This window comes from Echiichthys vipera (assembly GCF_963691815.1).
Source record: "Echiichthys vipera genome assembly, chromosome: 4".
In the NCBI taxonomy this organism is placed as follows: domain Eukaryota; kingdom Metazoa; phylum Chordata; class Actinopteri; order Perciformes; family Trachinidae; genus Echiichthys; species Echiichthys vipera.
The window spans coordinates 27471108-27495188 of NC_139829.1; the positions used below are offsets into that span (position 1 = coordinate 27471108).

At 42.0% G+C, this 24081-nt stretch overlaps 1 protein-coding gene across 1 annotated transcript; it reads left to right on the forward strand.

Moving 5' to 3' along the window:
• The first annotated feature begins 1666 nt into the window (after nucleotides 1-1666).
• On the forward strand, nucleotides 1667-4813 carry fzd10 (frizzled class receptor 10). Its single transcript, XM_083911839.1, has one exon. It carries the CDS (start codon nucleotides 2348-2350, stop codon nucleotides 4097-4099), a length of 1752 nt encoding a protein of 583 aa, XP_083767965.1. The 5' UTR covers nucleotides 1667-2347; the 3' UTR covers nucleotides 4100-4813.
• The last annotated feature ends 19268 nt before the right edge of the window (nucleotides 4814-24081 follow it).

Here is a 24081-nt window from a genome sequence, read left to right on the forward strand (position 1 = left end):
CATACAATGTTGGGAACCATGCACAGGTTGTGTATGCAGCTCAGTCCCATGGTCAATTAACCCTAAAATTGAAGCTCATTAAGATGTAAAAAATTAACAATTTAATGAACTAATAACGATTTGTCTGTAAAGCCAGCCCAATATTGACTGTGGCATTTCTTATTACAATCAGGGATTATATTAAAGTGTTCATATAGAGGGCACATAAATTATTTAAATGTTTATTAAACTCTTATTCTAAAATAAATTCATAAATAAGGGTGCACTTGTGATATTGCTCAGAGCTGATAAAGCTGATAAAAGCAGCCATATGGGCAAAAACTGTGGATTGTTGTAACAGGTCATTTTGACTCCAAGTGTAACAAAACTAAAGCAATGGGCAGTAAATTTTTACTAAATTGTCCACATCTGGTGAGAGCACAGATATCCCTTTGAGAGAGGCCAAGCACTATATCTGAATTATTAATGCAAACTCCTCCGGGCAGGACAATGGAGCAATGGGAACACTTAAGGTTCACGTTTGTAAAAAGAATTTAAACCCTCTTATTTGTTTACTGGACTACTTCCTTTATTGAAAAAGACAGGACAGGGCTGCAAGGTGGATTTTGTACTAACAACTATTGTCCAGAATACACGGATCCCGGCCTGCACAGCTAAATACTTAGCTGATTCTAAAATAGGATGTGCTTTTATCAGCAGCCTTAAGCAAGTTCACACTGACAAACACTCTTTGTCAACAGAATGCAATCATTGTTTTTAACCTTTCATCTTCTTCTGCTTCATCTTCTCCTTCTTTGCTTCTTCTTGCCTTGCCTAAGAATTCCACTAACACAACCAAATTGTCTGAATAGTTTAGTATGTTGCTATTAATGCCTCAGTTTGCATACATTTGCCACTTGTGATATAATTACTTAAAGGAGCGTATTCCACTGATCGATGAGATGCTGAATTTCTATGGAACAGCATCATCTCTGTTCTTCCACATGTTCAGTCATGTCTACTGTGCAGTAGAGACCATGCGAAATCAGCTTTTGTCTGGATTATGCTTATTATTTAAGGCGTATTCTTAGTTTTAGTAAAAATCAGTGGGTTTTTTAATCGCTTACCCTGTATGAAATGCAAAATCAAAGGTCGCACTGGTCCAAAACATATCAAAGAAAAAAGGAAATCGTGTGTAACTGCATATTGCATTAGAAAATCTTATAAATATGTTCTGTTTGTCATTGTTTCACCTGCCATTTTAAGGGAGGTGAGATGCATTCTTAAAGTTATTTCACAATGGAAAGCAATAAAAAAGGGGGAGAAAATAGTAATAAAAACTTGCCCTGCGGTCACATGTGTGCAGACAGTTAAAATATCAGTTGTAATCAAAGCTCTGCTGTTGGTGCGCCTCTGGACCGGTGCGCCTGTGAGCCATGTTGCGCAACATTCTCATAAATAAAAAAATGTCTCTGTCCTGTTGTAGTCGAAGTTTGTGTTTGAGCACAAACAAACAGAGAGAAGGAAGTTTGGGGCGAGCCTTTGAAACTGCTGTAATGAACAAGCTGTTCCGCACGATTTCAAAATAATCCGCGTGTCAGTGTCATCTTTCTTATGCAAAGTAGCTGTCTTTGAAGGCGGATCTTTTGGCAGGTTAGACCGGGACGGAGGCTCCGACCAGCTCAGACGTGCGCTGCCACCAAACGCATCAACTGCCTGCTCACAGGAGGAGCATAATCCTGCATTTCTGGGACACAATTATTACAATCGCCGAGGATATCTATTTGGACTTGTTTTGCGGACTGGTTCATTGTTTCTGGTGCTCTGTGAGCAGCTATCACTGCCGCGTAAAGGACTGGAGGAAGATGATTTTTGTTGTTTTTCCCAAGTTACCGCACACGGAGTGAAAACGCACTGCTGCACAGACAGATCGGAAAAGTGACATGAAACGCGAGGACGGATGACTGAGTGTCTTGGAAACAAGGAGAAAACAAATCGGAACACGTCCTTTTTCACTCAAAGTGCGTGCACGTTGCAAGAACAAGAACAAGAACAAGTAGCTCCAACACTTCAGCTGCAAACTGAGCGCTGGAGAGCATGGACCTGAGCGCACGCGACTTGCAGCGATTCAACCTTTTCGGACCACTGCGGAATTTATGTTTTTATTAAACTCTGAAAACCTTAAAATGAGGAATCGATGCCCTTGTAGCAGATAGTTCTGTAAGTTTTTTTTTTCCGACACATTGATCAGATACACAAACACAGGCCAGCTTTCAGTCCTGACTTTTTAATGACAGAAACTTGTGTGTTGTGGTAGTAGTGAACATTTGGCCTATTTTTTTGTCTTCTTCAAATCAAGAGAGGGAGAATGTGTTCGGCTATTAAACTGAGCCTCATCTATGTGCTACTGGTCCTGTGGAGCGGTGGGGGTTCAGCCATTAGCTCAATAGACCACGACTGGTCAGGAGAGGGGAGATGTCAACACATCAACATCCCCCTGTGTAAAGACATTGGATACAATATGACACGCATGCCAAACCTTATGGGCCATGATGACCAAAAAGAGGCAGCGATAAAGCTGCAGGAGTTTGCGACGCTGATACAGTTTGGATGCCACAGCCATCTCAAATTTTTTCTGTGTTCCCTGTATGCACCCATGTGCACTGAGCAGGTGTCCAACCCCATCCCAGCATGCAGAGTTATGTGTGAGCAGGTCAAGCTGAAATGCTCACCCATCTTGGAACAATTTAAGTTCCCCTGGCCTGACTTTCTGGATTGCTCTCGGCTGCCAACCAAAAACGATCCAAACAACCTCTGCATGGAGGCGCCCAACAACGGCTCAGATGAACCTCCCAAAGTCTCCCACACCCAGCCCCCAGATTTCAGGCCACAGCGGCCTCTGAGCGGCCAGGACATTCACCTTAAGGACAGCAGCAGCAAGCAGACATGCAGCAATCCAGGCAAGTTCCACTTTGTAGAGAAAAGTGAGTCCTGTGCCCCCAAATGCTACCCCAAAGTGGACGTATACTGGAGTCAGGGAGACAAGCAGTTCTCTCTGGTGTGGATAGCCATCTGGTCCATCCTCTGCTTTGTCTCCAGCGCCTTCACTGTGCTCACTTTCCTCATAGACCCGCAGCGATTCAAATACCCAGAGAGGCCGATCATCTTCCTCTCTATGTCCTACTGTGTTTACTCTGTGGGCTACCTCATCAGGCTTTTTGTGGGAGCTGACAGAATAGCCTGTGACAGAGACAATGGGGTCCAGTATGTTATCCAGGAAGGTCTGGAGAGCACCGGCTGCACCATTGTGTTTCTCATCTTATACTATTTTGGCATGGCCAGCTCCCTCTGGTGGGTTATCCTGACCCTCACATGGTTCCTAGCTGCAGGGAAGAAGTGGGGTCATGAAGCCATCGAGGCCAACAGCAGCTACTTCCACCTGGCCGCGTGGGCCATCCCGGCTGTGAAGACCATCATGATCCTGGTGATGAGGAAGGTGGCGGGGGACGAGCTGACGGGCGTCTGCTACGTGGGCAGCATGGACGTCAAAGCTCTCACAGGCTTTGTGCTTATTCCTCTCTCCTGCTACCTTATTATTGGCACTTCGTTCCTGCTGTCTGGCTTTGTGGCCCTCTTCCACATTCGTAAGATAATGAAAACGGAGGGAGAGAACACTGACAAGCTTGAGAAGTTGATGGTTCGCATCGGGGTCTTCTCCGTGCTCTACACCGTCCCGGCTACCTGCGTCATCGCCTGTTATTTCTATGAGAGGCTCAACATGGACTACTGGCGCATCGTGGCAGCGGAGCAGAAGTGTGTGGACAGCAACGGGCCGGATTCGGACGAGTGCGTCATGAAGACTTCCGTCCCGGCTGTCGAGATCTTCATGGTGAAGATCTTCATGCTGCTGGTGGTGGGCATCACTAGCGGTATGTGGATCTGGACCTCAAAGACACTGCAGTCATGGCAGAATGTGTTTAGCAGGAAGCTAAAGAAGAGGACAAGGAGGAAGGCTGCAAGTGTGTTTACCAGCAGCAGGCCTTACATCAAGCCTCACCCATCTCTCAAAGGGCACAGTACTAAGTATGAGCCTACACGGCCCCCTCCAACATGTGTATGAGCTGGCTCTCTTTGTATAAACCCAAAAATACTTGTAAAGCCCTTACCTAAATGAGACTTTGTAATCAGAGTGCCATCAAAAGAATCACGGTTCATGTTTTATTTATGCAAACTGCGTTGAAGATAATGCAACGTGTGTTTTTATGTGTCTTGAGCCATCTCATGCAACAAGAGCTGCCTTTGTTTGAGAGAAAAAAATCTGCTACTCCTGGATTCACTTATTCTACTGAGGAACTTGCTTGAGAGAATTACATTTTATTGTTCCCAGGACAAAAAGAGTGGAATAAACCATTTGGATGTGCCATGGGGTCACTTGAATAATGTGCAATAGATGTTTTCCTTACAGGCAAAAAAAAAGACACTTGTACTGTTAGTGACTGATTACAGACAATGAAAGGACCCCACAGACAATGGAGGCAAATGGTCAGAGAGATGAGTTTTGTGTTTGGAGGCTTTTTAATGGAAATCGAGGCAGTGTCATATATGTTTGAACTGGAGTGAGAGCAGCTGTTGAAAGACCTTCCAAACTGCCCATTGTGAGGCAAATCCATGCCATAAATTAACCCAGCACTCCTTATTGAAAAGTTATTTGTACACGCAGATGAGTTTTTCCATATTTTTTTTCTTGCTGTTTTATAGCACAAGGGAACATTTGTATATATTTCTAAAAACTTCAGATTTTATAGAAAATTTAATAAAACGTTCTAGTTTTAAATGTTGTTTGTAAAGTCGCAATTGTGTGTCGCACCTGTGTTGTTATTCCCTCTACTGATGTGGGTGTCCATTCTCACACAGCCCCATAAAGCTTGTGTTGTTTTTTGGCATTATTATTATTGCAGCACTTGTGCTTCTCGCTACTGTAGGCAGTTCAGTCTGTAGCAGGAATTTAATTCATCATAATCATTCAGGCTTATTTGTGAATGTGATGGTATGTCAGAGCTGGTTTTTAACGATAAGTTTAGTATTTGGAATAGCTTTAAATATAATTGACAGAGGTTGTACTGTTTACATGACCAAAAGACAAAGAGACATCTTTACTATGCTAATAATTGATACATTTTCTAACTAGTTCAGATCGGCTTATAAACGCTGTATGTGCACTGTATATATTTAAATATGGACAAAATGCACTTTTACATGAAGAATGTAAGCGAGCTTGGTACATTAACACATACAGGAAACATAAATAATAGCATTTCTTGTTTTCAAATGTTCATAGGAAACAATGGGACATTAATAAAGTAAAAGAATTGTTCATGGCCTTTCATTTGCTGTTTATATTCAGGCAACAAAGCCACTTAGGCATATAGTTTAATATTTAGTGAGTGAGTATAAAATCACATGTAAAATCTCATGCACACATTTGCTGTGGTGGCTTTAATTACTTAGCGTCAGTAGAATAAGAACAAAACATGAGAATAAAAATCCTATTTGATGAGATGTCACTTTGAAACAGTGTGCAGTCTTACTCCTGTTCAGCCATTATTCATGAAGATGAAAAGTAAAAGTGGTGGTGTCATCCAAAGGACAAATCAACATCTTCACAGTTGTGTTTATTTTTTTAGTCAAGGTGTCCAGGGTTTTGATAGACTGTTAATTAGTTACATATGTCCCTCACTGCCTTTATGCTCGATGCTAATATATAACCCTTTGTATAGTTTTTCATCTCAGCTGAAGTGGATATACAACTTCATTTTAGTCCCCCTCTCTCTCTCTCGCTGTGTTGCATGTGTCGGTGCGTATCAATGAAGGGGTTATACAATAATCCAGCTCTCATTCAGGACAGGATTAGACCGTTTGAAGGCTTTGACTTTGAAAAGAGGATCACTGCAAACCAAAAATACAGAGTATCTGTCATCTCTTCTCTTCTTATCAGTAAGGCATAGTGACATTTCTAAAGACACATCTGGCCTGGATTTGAAGTAGTTACATATTGATTTAAGTGGCTTTCCAAAGCATGAGCAAACTGAATAGGCTGTGTGGTACCCTGAGATGTTTGGTGTTAAACGATCCTTACACTGTCAACAATATTAAGGTACATGCTCTGAGAGACACAAGTCTAGTCTTGACTCTAAGCAACAGCAATTGTTTTTTTCTTGACAGTGCTGCAGAGCAACAGGAAAACATGGATACTTCAAGTACTCCCTAAATGTACAAGAATATGTCAAGACAGATATACATTATGCATGAATAATAATAGATGAGTAAGCTAAATAAGCATGAAGTTATGCGATTTATAAGTCGTAAAAAGTCATTTTGGAGACCTTTTCCACCTTTGTCTGCCTCGCTTTCAAATCTTTTTTGAAAGTTTAAAAGCTATGGTAGAGAGTCCTCTCCGGTTTAATAAAGTTTCAGAAGTGTAGTAATGCTTTATCCCGGAGGGCATTCAAGTTCCAGCGTCAACCTAACCCGTTTTAACAGTCAAAAGCACATGACTCACAACCTCTATGTGGCTGAATCAAAGTCAGCCAGTGTCTATTGATACTCTGAGTTGCGAAAAAGGTGTGAGTGCTTCTGAGAGCTTCAACAGAGGCCACCTGGATAACAGCCCCCGAGGTGTCTGGGAAGGCTGTAAATATAAATGACAGTTACCACCCCCCTCCAGGGCTTCTTCAGCCATGCAAGCTTCTCTTCTCTTCTTCTCCTGTCTTCAAAGGAAAAAAAATTCTGCTCAGAGCAAGGGCAAAGTATCGCTGGCGAGAAAGTAACAAAAAAAAAAAATCAGACTGAACTGTATGTATTGCTGTATTTAGGCCTTTAAAAGTATAGATCTTATAACACCAGATCACAGGTTCTCTCAGCAGTGAAACATCTTTCCTCTGGTGTTGCTGATCATTATATGTCCCTTGTGATGACAGGTTTTATTTGACAAAGCGGGGATTCCCGTCACAACCATATGACTAAGGCGGATGAATCTCACCCACATATTTCCCAAACTCCACCAAGACGAATGCCGTCACCCTGCATTCATCCACTTCCTGTCTCTCATTCCTTTTGCTGTGCCACTCAGGACATAGCAGTGTCTGCATTGGCTTACGTTGCTGTTGACAAAAAGGAGCTTCTGCTTGTGATCAGTGCTGTTGAAACAGCACCAAACCTTTGATAACTGCTTGATTTAATTTAATCTGACTGGTTCGCCAAAAAGGCAGGATTTTCAGCTTTTCACACTCTGTAATTGAGCTGATGTTAAGTGTCTTTGTGGAACCGAGCAATATTACGAGCATAAAGTCGAAATGACAGAACAATTACGCCTCCTCTGCATGTTGAGGACAGAGGGTGAAGGCTGAGGGAAGCAGCGAGGAAGCATCATCACCAGACCAAACCTTAAAACTATTCTCTTGTATCAATAACAAAACTACACCTTCTTTTCTCTGCCATTTTATTGTATGAGGCGGTGAAGGAACGTATGTACCTTTACTTTTGCGAGCAGTCATAAAGTTCTTTGACACAGTGACATAAATCAAGTTGCTGGGATGACTGGCGGCCGAGGCAGCTTTTCTTTGATCAGGCTTTGGAGACGCCCCATGTCCTCATCCTCAGCTGCTCCAGCAGCACCTGTTTACTAGTTCAGACCTGTCTGTTTGGAAAGCAGCGCTTAGCCTCTCAATGTCATACATGATGCACACACGTATATACACACAATGGAATTTGGCTGGTGCTCGAGGGCGGGTGAGATTCTTCCAACATGTATGCTCCTAATGCTCCAGACACATACTGATCCTTGGCACTTGTGTCTCTTATTAGACAGCGGCTCTATATGTGAATCTGTCGCCTTTTGGAGAGTTCTGCCTCCTTTTGCTGCAACAGAGAAGAAAAATAGTTGGTGCATCATCACAAATGAAACAGCTTTGTGTTCCTGCTGAAGAAGTAACTTAGAGTAAGAGGGTTATTGAAGGGAAAAAAACTTTACAGAGAGAGCTGCAAGTTTCACAGACCAGTGAAGTGTTATCAGAGAATGCAATGAAAGCACCCTTTCATCCCTCAAGTTCTTCTGGTACATAAATCCAGAGTTGTGAGGATTTTGGTTGAAGGAGATGTGGGTGGGCTTCATGTTCTGAATTGATCTCTATAGCAAAGAATCTGGGGCAATAAAAGAGTACAGTATATATGCCCAATCTGCAGTAACATGCAACAGAAACACACACACCTCAGTCTGCTGTGGAAGCAGTTGTTCTCAGCCACAGCTGAAGGTGAGAGTAATTACATAAAAACCTGGCAACAATGAGTTTTCTCCCTGCAAGGCGGGGGCGGGGCACTTTTTTCAAATGCATAATGAACTGCCTCGCAGGCCCTCTACTGATCAAACAAGTGTTTGATAGTTGCTTTGGTTTGAAAGAGGACTGAATATGTTTATTTGCATGTGGAGAAGTGAGTGACTTTGAGGTGGAGATCAGGCAGATTAGTGTTAACTGACAGAGACCTGTGCAAACAGACACTCCCCCTGCTTACACGCAGGGCAACAGTGCACTTCCTTGCAGGACTAGTTAGGATGAATGCAACATCACACAAGACAAGAGCATGGCAACTCCTGCTTCTTCTCTGACATTGTTCTTTGTATGCTAGCCTCCTCCCATAAGCCTGACTGTCTTTTCTTCATAGATTGTGGTGTGTGTGGTTTGATGCATGTGATAGCATGCACACTGATAGCAGCCAAACTACTTGAGAGTTGAGAAAAGCAATAATTGGCGGCAATTCAGAGTTTTCTCCGAAGTCACTGCAGAATCACAAGCACAATTACAATCACATTATTTTAACAAGAGCAATATGTTTACAGGAAACTACTGTAAACTGAGTTGTGTGAGGCATATGGAAATGGGATAACAGGTGCAATGGATTTATCAGCAGATAGTAGGCTAGGCCACGATACCTAATCAAATTCAAACTTAGTTCAAGCAGTGTTATCGACTCTCTCACCGTAAACTATAATATATAGTGTTTTTTTGTTCTATTACCTGAGAAACAATCCGGTGAAATAACTATACAGAATTTAAGCTCTAGTTTTAACCCTTAAAGCAATACTTTTGAGAAATACACTTTTTTTCTGAGAGTTAAATGAGAAGCTTTTATATCACTCCCATGCTAAACAAGAAGTTAGATTCATAAAGGGGCAAAAGCTAGCCTGGCTCTGTCCTGAAGTAACAAAATCTGTCAAGCACCTCTGGAGTTAGGATTTTGATTTCGGACAGAGCCAGGTCAGCTGTTTTGACACAATACACCCTTGTCATTAAAAGGGCAAACAGGCTTTCAACTTTAAAACCATTTGCGTCAATTTTAGACGCTTCAAGCAACTTCTCCTTGAGGTCAGGGTAGTTGATTGGTTAAACACACACAGGATTTTCACCCTCCAATCCTACTTATTTTAACCCCAACCACAACCCTTTCCTAACCCTAACCAAGTAGTTATGTCCCATGTGTATAAAACAGGACACTGAAGCTGCTCAACAAACTGAAAAGTGACACCTAGGGGTGCTGACCAAGTGTCTGTATGTAAAGAGCTGGGATGCGAATGGGTTGGGCGCAAATACATGTTGGAGTATTGCAAAGCTATGCTAGGTGGATGCTGGCAATAGTTGGTAGACAAATATGACGGTGGTATCAATGTTCTCATGTGATTCTCAAGAAAGGGAATAAGCGTATTTTCCAAAATGTCAAACTATTAACCTAACAAGTAGAACACAATGCAGATATTCTCTACCATCACAATGATCAGGATATTTAACCCTTTCAGATGTAAGGAAGAAGCATTACGTTGGCACCCATGTGCTGCAATGTGACTGACGGCAGGAGATAGTGTGGTTGGAGGGATGTGAATAGTCTGGTGTCAGCTGGAAGCAAGGTTTTGCCATGGTGATTTAGTAGCAGACTCTAATCTGCCACCTTCCTAATCCACACTGCAAAGAGCTGTGATCATTTTCAAACAGAAAGTATGGGGCGGCTTTCCTTTGTCGGTGGACATTCTTAAACAGACACCCCCATACAACACACACACACACACACACACACACACACACACACACACACACACACACACACACACACACACACACACACACACACACACACACGCACGCACGCACGCACGCACGCGCGCACACACACACACACACACACACACACACACACACACACACACACACACACATACAGAGAGAGACAGACAAGAGTGTTTGTCTGTCTGTATGGGTTGAGCCCTGCCAGATCATGCTGGCACTAAAACAAAATTGTTGTGTTGATGTCTTAGAAAAACACATAAAATGATTTGATGCAGAAAATTAACAACATAAAAAAATCACATCCCATAAAGCATGCATGCATGTATGTGTGAGTGCATATATATTACTTAGTGTGCGTACCACCTGCACCTGTTTGTAATATGAAGCTAAGTGGCATTTTTCAGAGATGCTATGAACGCAGTGACAGGATTGATGGTGGAGTGGAGAAAGTAAGCACAACAGGGGACTGTCTACATGTGTATATATTTTTGAGTGTGTGAGTTTACAGACAGTATAGGAGCTATAGAGGGACAGACAGAGGGATGGGATGATGATGGATCTGGCAGGGCTCATGAACACCGCTGGGAGAAAATGCCTGTGGTTCAAAGACACTCTCAGCAAACTTAACAAAGAAAGATGCCACAGAGGGGGAGAACATGAAAGGAAACTACACAATCAGCTGTCACATAAACTTGGAGAAAACATCCTGGCCCTGCTGGCAGAATATACTGTATGCAGACATTTGAGTATTTTTACATAAACTCGGTGCAACGGACATCAAGATACAAGAGATACACAATACTACTAACACTACCCATTTAATAATAACATACTAACTTTAAGTACTTTTGTAAATCCTCAAAAACTTCACAACTGTGTGTGACTTTCTTTTTTTTCAACCCTAACAGGTGCTAAAAAGACAACCACAATATGCTGGCAGACAATATCAACCCCCAAATTATATGCATGAAATTTCACAACCAGAACACTTTCTATACATTATAAGACTTATTTCTTATTGGTTATGATTTATTATCCAATAATAAAATCATTAATTATGCACTTTATTTACTGTTGACAATGGTGATTTGAAACCATAGCTATGTATACAATATGGATGTAGCCTCCGTGAAATTAGCCATAGATTTCGGAAAAGCCCAAATAAATTTCAAAGTGGGGTGGTTTGGTATCTTTGCCGTCCCTGGCGCAAACATGCTCCTCACCTGTGATGGCGCCCACTTGTCAGTCAAAGCAGCCAGCCCTTAATTATGGAGAACCTTAAGCCTCAATATAATTTAGAATTTGAGTGAAATAGAGAGTCATGCCCCTACAGTTGTCATGAATAGGGAAATCATCTCCAGTCTTTCCCAAAGTAACGCTGGTCTGTTCAGTTCAGATGCTGTGTGCTGGGTTGTATGTGACCTGATGATTGCCACACTGTCTATCGTGTACATTCGTGACGTATTTTTCTAAGTTTGAGTCCTGGCCAGGCACTCAATTTCTGTTTTGGGTCTCAAGTTGTGTATTTTAACATGTGGCTGTATGCGGATGTACTGTGGTTTTTGGTACATCCATGTTTGCTTCATTGTTTTATCACCAGAAGAAGCCGCTTGTTGGAAACCTTAATTCTGTCTTGCTGATCATTTGTAAAGCAGCAAGGGGTTAAAGAAGTGTCCAGAACCTGTAAACATTTTTACAAATAGAAGTCCAACATTAATTCAGACTTAAAGATACCAGCAGACTAATAAAAACGTAATCATTCTCCGTCATCTCTTCAAGACCATGCCTTCTGCCTGAATTTTCACATTTCTTCCTATTTTGCTGTTGACGGGACGGACATATTATCGTGTAAGTAGTATTTTACTGTTGTAGCAGGTTGAGGAAAGTCTTATTTTCACTACTTTAAATTAAGTTTGGTAGTTTCATTTTGTTGCCAAGAATTAAGATGAGAAGATCAATACACTCTCATTTCTGTACAGTGAATATAAACTGCCGTTTGTAAGCTTAGCATAAAGATTATAAACAGGGGGGAACAGCTAGCTAAAAGAATCTAAATATAGCGTACACTTAATTAATATTGATTTTTTCTTTTTTCTTTTAAGTGGCTTAAATAGCAACACTTTTCTTAGATTCTGCGCCGGTCACCTACCTGCTTCTCAAAATTGGGGGCGTGCCGACCACTATTTACTGTAGGACCTCATCCAACACCACTTTGAAAAATCTGAACTATTCCCTCAAGGGCTGCACTTGAGTAAATGTGCTGTGTACAGAAGAGAAGCTGTATTAGAGATCTTAATTTCAATCCATGAAGACACGATGAAAAGAAGAAGCAAGCAAGCAAGTTAGTCTTTTTTGCAGTCGGCTGTGTTGCTCAGTTACTTGGTATGCGCACATCAGTATTCTGCACTCCAAAGTCTTGTTTTTATCGTGTAAAATACAAGTTAAGACAACTATACAGTTTGTCAGCTTGCTTGTTTTTTACTGCTCAGATTTTGGCCACATTCTCTTCAGTATGGCAAACATCCTTGCAGCTTGCAGAGTATTTCTTTTTTTTTCTCGGGGCATCAAGTTAATAGGAATGGGCACGTACAACACATAACATGTGTCGGGCTACAGTGGTCCAAGACAATGTCCCATTTTGCTCCCAGCTTGCTTTATGTAGTGACAGGACTGGAAGCAATTTGGGGTAAGTATCGAGGAACAGTTGAGGAGATGATAAACGACTTTATTGTTGGGTTATGTGACTGTATCTGATACCGGTGCACATGTTCCTTTGAGTAATCAAGCTATAGCATGGCAAAAGAATCTTGGTTTCCTGGACACTGGTGGCGGGCCAGATTGTCTGGTCCTGATAATAGTAATGGGAGTGATGGCAGCAGTGGCTAATCCACACAGAGAAGGGGTCAGGACCCACTTATCTGGCCTGAGTGGAAAATAACGGCCCACTTAAAGGACCAATCTATGACTGCAGTATGGCAGCCCAACTGAAACACTGTCCTCACTGCTGTCTTTGTTTATATAGTGACAAACCGGCTTTGAGGCATTTTTTCACACTGAAATGTATTTCCTGAGCTTTTGATGTGAGACTTGAGGCGGCTCAATGTTTGTTTATATTTGTAAACTTGAATAAAATGCACTTGTATTTTTAGTTACGATGTGTCAGGAAAGTTTCCAAAACATTTACTTCATTCTGCACGCGAGCATTTACACGGCCAAATAAAAAAAATGATCGTAGTCCAAAAAACAGCTGTTTTTAGTACAAGAGAGGCCCATAGACTCTGTGGTAAAGGTTAACAAAAGCATGCAAATAAGTTGTCCACATATTTACTACATAACATCTGCACAATAGGCCTATGCTTGTAAATGTCCACAATACAGTGTTTTATAAGTAAGACGGCTTACATGGAAATGAGGTATAAATTTAGCTCTCTGTTTGAGCATTGCCGCAGGTCATAGACAACACTTTGAACCAACATGGCTAGATTCATAATACATATAGACCAGTCTTTGTCCTTCTGCTCTTCAAGGAGATAAAGAAGCAGTGCTGCAGAGAACAAAATGTTCTACTCGACAGGAAATACATGACTTGATGTAGATGGGGATTGAACTGATGGGAGGTGTTGTTCTAGGAATGCTGCTGTGGTTATGAGCTTGAAAAGTGTTTTAACAAGCCATAACTGAGTTTCCTGGGCCTGCTATCACCTGAGGGTTTCACTAATACTTGGAAGAATCATTATGCAATGAAAACATTTGTAAGTACTGCAGTAAATATGATGAACTCTAGATACAACTTGGCAACAAGAGACATTTCTAGTCCACCCTGCTCATAGGCTCAGCTATGATCCAGAAGGCAAATGTTATGCTAGCAAGATTCAGAGTCAATAACTCTGTGTACAGTTGACAAACAGTAACTATAATTTGACAGTAGAAGGACAGTGAAAACTTTCATCCTGTAGTGTTCAGGGGAGGAGGCACTGAAGGACTACACTCATCAAGTGTTGTAAATGAGATGTTAGCTTAATAAAGTGTTGCTAATAAATGGTAAACAGTGAACAGAATGGTTCACTGGAACTACTTAACATACGTCAATTTCTTTTAGCTAGCTATTTTGACATTTCTTCTCACTTGCTAGCTATTTTTGCCATCTCTACGGCAAAATACGATTATCTTTAATGTGTTATAACTGACCCTGGTCAGTAGGAGATGTGTCCTGTGCAGTCAGCCTATTTTAGCTAGCTCTCTGATTATGCATTACTTTATTCGATCATAAAAAAAATTCACATTAGCTGAGCTACTCCACAATCTTTCCACATAACCCCTGGCAGCTGCAGAAGTATCCCCTGGTGCAAAAGGACGTCTGATAGGGAATCACTGCTCTAGCAGAAATTAACTGGGCTGACTGGAAGCAGGAATGCATGTGCGCCGATTAAGTGTTGTTTAACCCTGTGGAATCAGTCTTTCTGCTCTGAATACTGCAAGAGGCTGGAAGCAGGTCAGGAGAGGTCAGAGAGGACAGCGAGAGCTTCTTATGTGAGTCGGACACTTTTGAGGACCACTGCAAGGGGCACTGAGTCAGTTCATTGATATTCAAGGATTTGACCCGCTGACAACAGGGATGTCACTGAGGTTAAGACAGCCGTGCCTCTCCGTATTGTGCCGGGCCGAAAAGCCAGGGGGTCTCCCGGCCCTCCGCCCCCCTCTGCACGGTTGTCATGGTGAGCAAATCAGTCCGGCAGCACTATGTCACACTCATGTGGGCACATTCTCTCTTTCTTCCTCTCTCTTCTCTCTTTCTCTGACTTTCTATCGTGCTGCATCACCAAGGGGGCGGCCAAAGAGAGCTTTCTGTCCACTGACAATGCCTGGTGTGTCATGGACATCCCCATACATATACAGTGCAAAGAAAAACAGGCTCTGAAAATCCAAGGGCTTTGCTTCCCAAAACACATGGCAACAGATATATTTTATCTCTGTTGGGGGGTCTGAAAGGGTTTTTATACGCAAGGACATGTAGGGTCAGGTGGTGAATCCACGCTGCAGGTTACCAAGTCCAATCATATTTCATCCCACAGCTGAAGTAAAGGACTGTTGCACCAGTAACAAGAGAGCTGGAGTCCTGTGCATTATTACTTTCAGTTATTGTATCCTTACACAAGTCTGTTTAATAGTAATGGACCACAGCACAGAATCAATCAACAGAAATTCATTTGATTCTCTTGCAGAGCATACGTTCTTCATAACCTTTCAGTGTCTTCTAATAGAAAACAATTGACTGATGTCTGGCGCTCTGGTGTCTTGTTGTCATACAAATATGTTCCTAGAGCCAATGTCAAGGAGATTAGGCTGAAAGGAAAATTGCAGCTGTATTTAAGAGCAGAGCTGGCGAGTCGCTCCTCTCAGGTGATGGGGCATGTCTTTGCTTTACCCTATCTGAACTTGACAGCGGCTGTGGTTGGCACTATAATTACAGAGGTTAGTCATAAATCACAGAGCACTAGGTTGGAGAGAAGTTGAGAGGGAGAGTGTGAGCGGGGAGAGAGAGGCAGAGAAAGTAAAGAAAGAGAGACTACTATAGCCTCAGGGCCAGAGGAGGCCCTGACATTCAGAAACATACTGTTCCCTCCTCAATACCACCCCCCACCCCGTCACTTATTTTACTTTCTTTCTTTCTTTTTTTCTTTAACTCGGCGCTCCCACATAGTCAAACACAAACACACACTTGCAGTTTGTCTCTCCGGGTACACATCCTTCCTGTGGTTGTGGCAGTATAGTGGGTCCGTTACTGGTCCTGTGGGTTCCTGATCACAAAACACGCCTTCATCCTGTACACATTAAAGCAGTAAGCACCAGACCACAGGGAATCATGGTTGGGACTGCTGATGTGGATCTATGCCACTCTTTTTGTTTTCATCTCCCTCTGAAGGGAAATTTTAGATGATCTACAAAATGTGTTGTAACCAGCGCCATAGCATAGATCAGATCGATCCACATTTTATTTGTGGAAAAAAGCCTGTTACCCTTGTATATTTGGCAAACTGACATCTTTAGGGGAGTAGAAGCGACTTAACTTAACTACTGGAGGGACAAATAAAGATTTCTTTTTTAAAAAAGAAAAAAAAACTGAACTGAGCCTTAAGGTCAATTAATGTGGTGCAGCAAAACTTGAGAGCTTCAGAGAGTAGCTTCTCACTAAAAATGAGAATCCCTGGTACACCTTAAAGGTTGGAAGTGAGCCTGAGCTGAAGTTGTCGCTAGCTCCAGGGCTAACTGTCGTTTTTAGATGGAAACCCAACATTTGCAACATTCTCACAAGATAGGCATTGAATTTGAATGGTTAAGGTTAGTACAGGTGTTTTCCTTACAGTTAAAAAGCCTCACAAAACTCTGATCAAAATATCAAATTAAGGAGCAATGAGCATATATGACTCTGTTACTGTATTGCCTATTTCTCGCATTAGTATACTGTTTAGCTGTAAATTGAGAATGTTTGTGACCTGGCAGCCATAGTTTTCCCCTTAACAAGCACCGACTTTTCATTGCCATGATAGGTTGTAGGTCATGGTTTATTGTTCTGATTATAGGTCTATCTAATTGTATCCAGAGGTATTTCGCTCTGAGCTGTTGAAAAATTGAATTTCCCTTGGAAGGTGATCTAATAAGAGGGCCGAGGCTACCGGGCTTGTGATACACAGGGGGAAATACTGCTAATATGGTACAGTGTTTTAGTCCCTATAACAAGTCAAGCGCCAAAAGCAATGGATTTCTGGTAATGCTTTTGATAGCATCTTTCATTAAACCGTGACATCAGCAGGGTTATCCTTTAGAAGTTAACAAAGATCCCTCCAAAGCCACAGAAGACATTATGCAACTGTTTCAGATGGTCGACACTGACTGCCGCTTCAGAAGTAGAACTGCTTTATGATGACAAAGCTATGGTGAAAAGGTGCCCTGTGGAGTTTTCTTGTGAACAATCAAACATTAAGGTTACATTCAGTGTAATGTAAATGTATTGTATGTAACCATGAGGTATAACAAATGTGTTAAAGGCATTTCAACCCTTATAAAACAGACAGAATTTGTAATACACTGTACCACATATTCAAAATAAATGCAGCAGCAAAACAATATTTGTCATGAAGAGATATAGTGGAGTAATGTTCTTGTTTTCTGTGCCTGCCTGCGCTGTAGGCAGCCCGGTTGCGCGTGCATGTTAGTGCGTGTGGCTGTGAAAAAAACGCTGTTATTTCATAGGTATGACAGCCATGTGGAGGAAACCTCAAACCACATTTCTTTCAGTATTTCGAGTAGAGCATCTTTAAAAAATTTGAATCCCACGTTGTTAACATTATTTTTTACTTGCTAACAGTTTATCCCTGGATTTACTGGCTCATTGCAGCCTATCTTGGCATGTTACCGCCACCTGTTGACAGTATTGGGAGGGTTACAGTTAAAACATAGTAGAAACTAAAAGGACGCTCTGGGAGCACAGATCTTTGCCAAGATCATGCCTTATCTTACAGTGTTAACCAATGTCTATTCGCCCTGCAATTTGGATCTGCCTCAAAATCAAATGGGCCCATGCTACACCCTTCCACCAAGTTTTATTGGGCCAGTAGTTTTACATGCTGCTGACAAACAGAAAAACAAACCAATGAACAAGCACATAAAAGCCCTCCTTGGCAGAGGTAATGAAGTAATCCCTTCAAGTCATGTATTTATTTATTTATTTTTTGTTTGTGATCCCGTTACTTGTATCCCTTTATACCCCAACCCTGCCTGTTGATGGAATAGTGTGAGACCATTGGCAGGACTGTGTATCATGTCACCTGTGATACATGAGGTCAAAGACTAGGGGGACCTTTGTCAGCATGGTTACAAAAATAACCACGTTGTCACGGTTAGGGTTAGACTGCCATTAGGAAATGGGAAACAAACATTGGTTTCTCATGTTAAAGTCTGACGTTTTGTTGACCCAACCGTCCACCCTGACCTCCTCCTTCTGGTCAATATCAATGTGAGGCTAAATCCTCTTTTGCTCTTGACAGACAAGAGTCATGATTTCTACAGCTGCATCGTTTTGGGGAACAATGAATAAATAATCTTAAAATGAAGAAATGTATCCCATTTCATTCATGCAGTCAAGATAACTAGCGTATGATCCTCGTTTTATTCACAATGGAAAAGACCTCTTCTGAATACATCCAATTAAAGCAGCGGAAATGCTTGATCAGTCAAATACACTGCATTAAAAATAATGTTTTCAGGAAGTCTTTGATCTTAATCTCCTCGTGCTTTCCGCGGGGGAGAAGACTTTTCAAAATCTTTTTTCTAAAATATGTGAAAGAAGAAAAGAAATCTCCTTACAAAATCTAAATGTGGTAGTGTCAGAAGCATACTTTAGGTCACAAACAATTACTAAACAATTTAAGAGAAGGACGGCTAAAGGGAGTCGTAACTGCAATCCTTCCCTAATATGCAGCGTGAGGTGTTGTGTTTAGATATGGTTTATGATACTTTAATTTGCCTGACATTAGGTCTTTTTGAATTTTACTATCAACAATACACTCAATACAATCAGCTGGATGATGTCAGCTCCACTGAGACACCTGCAATAGGAGATACATTTCCTGAATTGCCCCCCGGGGACAAATAAAGTTTTTTTAATTGAATTGAATGATTTTTCTTAATTGGCAGTCAGCTGTACGTTTCCGATTCACCATCAAAACATCCATTACCTTTCTGTTCAGCAAGCAATATCTTACATCTTAATCTATAGACTAGTCTCTACAAACTCCACTCAGTCTGAATCATTTCATCCTTTGAGCAGTGAAATAGAGTGAAATGGGGAGTCTGCAGCCAGCCCAATTAGGACATATGGAAATTACCTTACAGTGTCTCTGCCGCGCCTGCAACATACTCCTCCCATATCAGACAAAGATGTAGGCATTGCACTCAAGGTCAATGCTTTTCATGTAAAGATAATGTTTCGGAGCAGACAATCAACACTTCTCACAGAGCCAAAGACCATAATATGACTTCCACTGATACAGAATCATTAGCAAGAAGCTTTTAACAGGTTCCAAGGACCACAGCTTACTTTTTGAATAAAATATAAACAAGGGAAAATATCAAACCCATTAATCTTTCATTAAGCTCGCCGGATAAAAAAGAATCGCTTAAAGTATCATTCGCTACCATCACTGCGAGTGCAAAAGCCCCCTGCTAACATCAAAGGCTTCTCAAAGAAACAGAGCGGGAGAGAGTCAGTTAGCTGAATTTGGCTGAGAACCAGCTTGTGGTTGGGTTTTAATTTCGACAGACTCATAATGGCACTGAGGAGGAAATGGGACCCGGTATATAAAGGTTTTTGTGGTATCAGGGCCTTTTTGAGCAAACACTCACACAAACAATGCACCGTCATTATTAAAAGAGCCGCAGATCCAGACTGGATGTTGACAAAGGTTGAGGGCTCGTCCTCATCTTGCACAATTCTTTGTGTCATTGAAAGATCAGAGGCTTCTCACGGCAAAAGAATAGGGAGACTCCATTTCAAATACATATACTACACACAGACATGCACACACACTTGTGCAGCAGAAGGAGGGGGAGTTAGCATGTTTGTAAGGGCAATGTAAGAACACTTCAGGAATAGACTTCTCCTGTTTTATATTTTAGGTGAGGCACCTCAGAGCTACTATTTTGTCACTCTTTAATGGAGGATCATAAAACTACAGTATTTACAAAATTCATAAGCAGGTTGAGGTGCCATATAAATCCTGTGAAAGTATGAAAACGCTCAATCCACAAAGAAATGCACACAGCCCGTATTCACAAACTGTGCCTTTAATCCATAAATGTATTAAGAGAACTGAATACAGCTTTCGAGGTGGAGCTCATTCCAGTGGAATATGAAGCCAAAAAAGTTAAATGGCCACTTCTAAAAATACCTGAATGATCGGTGCTGCTGCCGCACTGTTGGGCCCATACAGCAGGGACTTCTGAGACTTCTGCCGACCAAGTACGCTAGTTCCAGTTTAGCACTCCGGCTAACTTGAATGGGATTTCAATGTTTTAAATGTGCAGCTCTTCTGGATTTTCAAAATGTTATCGGACCGAATGTATCAAATTCTGATATTAACATGAATAATTTCACAGGGGTTGTAAGGCTCCAAAGAAATTATCCACAGAATATATAGGTAGAAAGTGCCACTATAGTCATTCTCTGGCTGTAATGACAGCACAGAGACACGGAGAGCGCAGATACTGCAAGGAAGACCCGGACACGCTGGCTAATCAAGAACGGACTGGGCTTTTTCAGGAGGTGGGGCTTATAGAGAAAGGCACTAAAATGGAGCAATGAAGACAGGTAAATTCAGACAAACAGTATGAGAAAAATGTGTTTTTTGAACATTAAAGTGTGTAATGATGTTCCAGTAGAAACCCAAAATACAAGTATGAACCTGAAAATAAGCATATTTATGGGACCTTTAAAACATGTTATAGATGTTCTCACTGTTTCTGCAGAACTAGCTGTTGTAATTCATGACACAACATGTACTTTAGAACTTGCTTTTAAAAGACAAATAAGCCACTGTTTACCTAAAAGAAACCCAATAATGCTCCTGTCTTTTCCATTAGCTCTCTTGCTGTCATTTGAAAGCACTAAAACAGCCTGGCAGTAATGGCAAGTAGGTTAATAACATGCAGTGGATTAGGGTTTTGGTATAGCTCTGCACTGCTGTTATACTAAAGAACTGATTTACCAGGGAATAAAGTAAATCTATCCCAATGCATTTCCCTGATCTGCATCCCTGTTAAAATACAGTAACACTGTACACAGTACACAAAGCAAGAGAAGAAGCTTTCGATTGACTTCAGAGGCCCAGTATATTACATGAGTTAGTCATGGCTCATACTGAATTAAACATGGGAAGAAGAGTTTCTTTTTATCTACAGCCAAAGTACTAAATCTGACCACTGCAACCGATACTTGCCCACTTCAAATCCCCCCTTTGATAGTGAAAGCATAGGAGCTTCAAATGTATCGGTTTGTCCTCATTTTTGAACGGGTTTTAGTCGCAAACACCGGTTGATGTTTGCAGCTGAAAACAAAAAATGATACAAAGCTCTTTTCTACCTTGTTCCCTGTAGAGCAAACGTGTCACAGTTACGTTTCGCTTACTCTTTCATATCTGTTTCTATCCTGTGTTTCCTGTGCAGGTAGATTTAATCAACCAACAGCAGGGTGACAGTTTCCCTCCAAATCATCTCTGTTAGGTGCAATAATAATTACAGTGGACACGGGAGAGAGGCTTGTGTGATCTCCCACTGTTCTTTGGAGTTGGATTATAGTTAAATAATGCTCTGTTCAGCTCAGAGATGTCACAGACAGTGTGTTTTGGTTGCACGGGACTCATCTTTGCTGGTGTGGAGTTGTGATATTTTTGGACAAGCAAGGATGAAAGCCTAGGGTCCTGTGGCTAATGAGATACCGAGGCAGTGGGAATGATGGTTTTAATTACTGCCCAGGACTGGTCTAAAGGGGGTGGTTACTGAAGAGCATGCTGAGTGTCCTAGGTTGGGAGTTCAGACCGATGCCAGTCATGCTGTGCCTGGCTGCCTTTGATGCTCACTCCCCTCTGCTTTATTCCCACATTGTGCTTATTAGATTCTTTGCTGCTGATGCTTCACTGCACCTTTGTTCAAACCAATGCTTCGGATAAAGAGAGGCATAACCACTGAGATTTCAACTTCAAGCCCCCAGAAAGTTTCAGTGATGCAGAAGGCAACTTAATCTTTTGTGGAAATTAAATCTGCAGGGCTCCCATTGTGCAGTGGCTCTCTGGCAACAGAGGAGATGGATTGGGAGTTTGCTTGGTGGAGACGGTGTGTGATATTTGTTGTTGATGAATCGAAATGCACGAGTCCAAGGGTTAGTATCCAACCATGCATGTAAACTAAAACTAAAAATAGGAATTGCTTCTGAAATGGCTGGAGACTGAATTGGGGGAAGATTCCTCCCCGCTGTCCGTTCACATTTCAGGAGAAGAAATCTACAGTGGATTCACAGGCAGGCTGTGAGTCCTCCGTCTCCTCGGCTGCTCCCAGCAGGAGGGTGTTGCTACGTGTCTGCTCTCTGTTCTCCTGCAGCCCAGCTGTGGACCAACCCTTGTTGACTTTTCAAAGATCACATGGCATCCTCACTGTGGCTGGCTCCAAGGGGGCTCTGCCTCTGCAGGGCTCTGCTATGGTCAGCACGGGCCTCCTCCTCCTCCCGCTGTCTTTACCCCCTGCCTATCCAAGAAAAAGGTTGGGCTGGCTAGCGTTTGAAGACACCACGCATATTCACAAACATATTTTAAAAATTCTTTGATGCAACAGTCAAATGCTGCCATTACTTCCTCTCTGAGAAAAACTAAGAAATGATTTATTTATGTGACGTTTTTAATAATTTACTCACTGCTTTTCTTTACTCAGTGGACAAATTTAGGGATCAAATCTTTTTCTGCGCATATTTCCTGTGCGCGTTTACACAAATAAACTTCAAACGAGTCAAGGGCACAAGCAAAAGTTTTTCTTATCAAATGAACAGGAAACTATATTTGCCAAATACATGGAAGCTGAATGGGATATGTCCTTGGCGGTCAGGCTTGCAGGAAGTGTAGATAACATTATCGATGGAAAAAAATTGCTCTTGATTTGAAAAGCTATGATGATGATAATGTGTGAACCCAGGACAACTTTTCAGTTTTATCGCCCTTTGTCCATGGTGTGTGTGGTTTTCTGAAGGGTTCTTTTTATCTGGTTTATAAGAAAGTGTTGCTGAAAGACGTGGGTGAGAAAGTAAGGATCACATGTAACAATGTTTGTGAGTCTTAAACCCTTAAAAGTGTCATTTCAGGTTCAGGTACATACAGTATTTTGTGTTACTACTACGACATGTTTTTATGCTTTCATGTTGGAAAAAACGAATTTTTTTCCCATACTGTCTTTCAGATTTTGGTTAGCTGTGTGCCTTTCTGTGCGGAGTTTGCATGTTCTCTCTGTATCTACTTGGGTTTTCTCCGGGTTCTCCGGTTTCCTCCCACAGTCCAAAGACATGCACGTGTTAGGTTCATTGATGACTCTAAAATTGCCTGTAGGTGTGAATGGTTGTCCGTCTCTGTTCGTCTCTATGTGCCCTGTGATAGACTGGCGTCCTGTCCAGGGTGTAACCCGCCTCATGCCCGATGTCAGCTGGGATCGGCTCCAGCCCCCTGCGACCCCGACAGGGACAAGCGGTTGAAGATGAATGAATGAATGAACACTATAGGCACTGGGAGCCTAGTGGTCATCTAGCGGCCTGAGGATCAGAGGCCCCCTGGCAGTCCTTTTTATGAACTAAGAAAAGGTGATTTATTGAGATTTGGAGGCAGGTAAGGGGGCTGGCATGAGCGGGTTGGAAGCAGCGGCATGGTAGGTGGTAAATGGCAGGTAAGCTGGTGGGGGGATTAGATGGCCATGATCCTGAAGCATAAGAAATAACTGTTAGCACACGAGAAAACACTGTGAAGTAGCAAAAACACGAGGAGGCCTGTGAGTAAATACCACTGTGGTGAAAAAACAATCTGGCGGCGAGTATGGAAAGCCGGGGGATAAGCACTGCAGGTGATGAGTTGATGAGAGGCAGGTGTGAAGACTGGTTGGAGTGAGGAGCTGATTGCGGGTGGAAACAGCTGAGCCAGGTGGAAGAGCCACACCCATGCCAGACACACAAACATGACAACAGAGAGACAGACAGGGAGCACTGGAAACACAAGGGGTGGAAAAAACACAAGAAGACACTAGGAAACGTCAGGTGCTCCAGTCCCGACCACAACAGTCCTAGGCCCCACTGCCCCAGTCCAAAATACAGCCATGTCTGGATACCCCCTCTGTCTGAAATGCTCAGTTTTAGCGCCTGTCCCTATACACTGTAACATCACTTTCTACCTATATACAGTATATATAG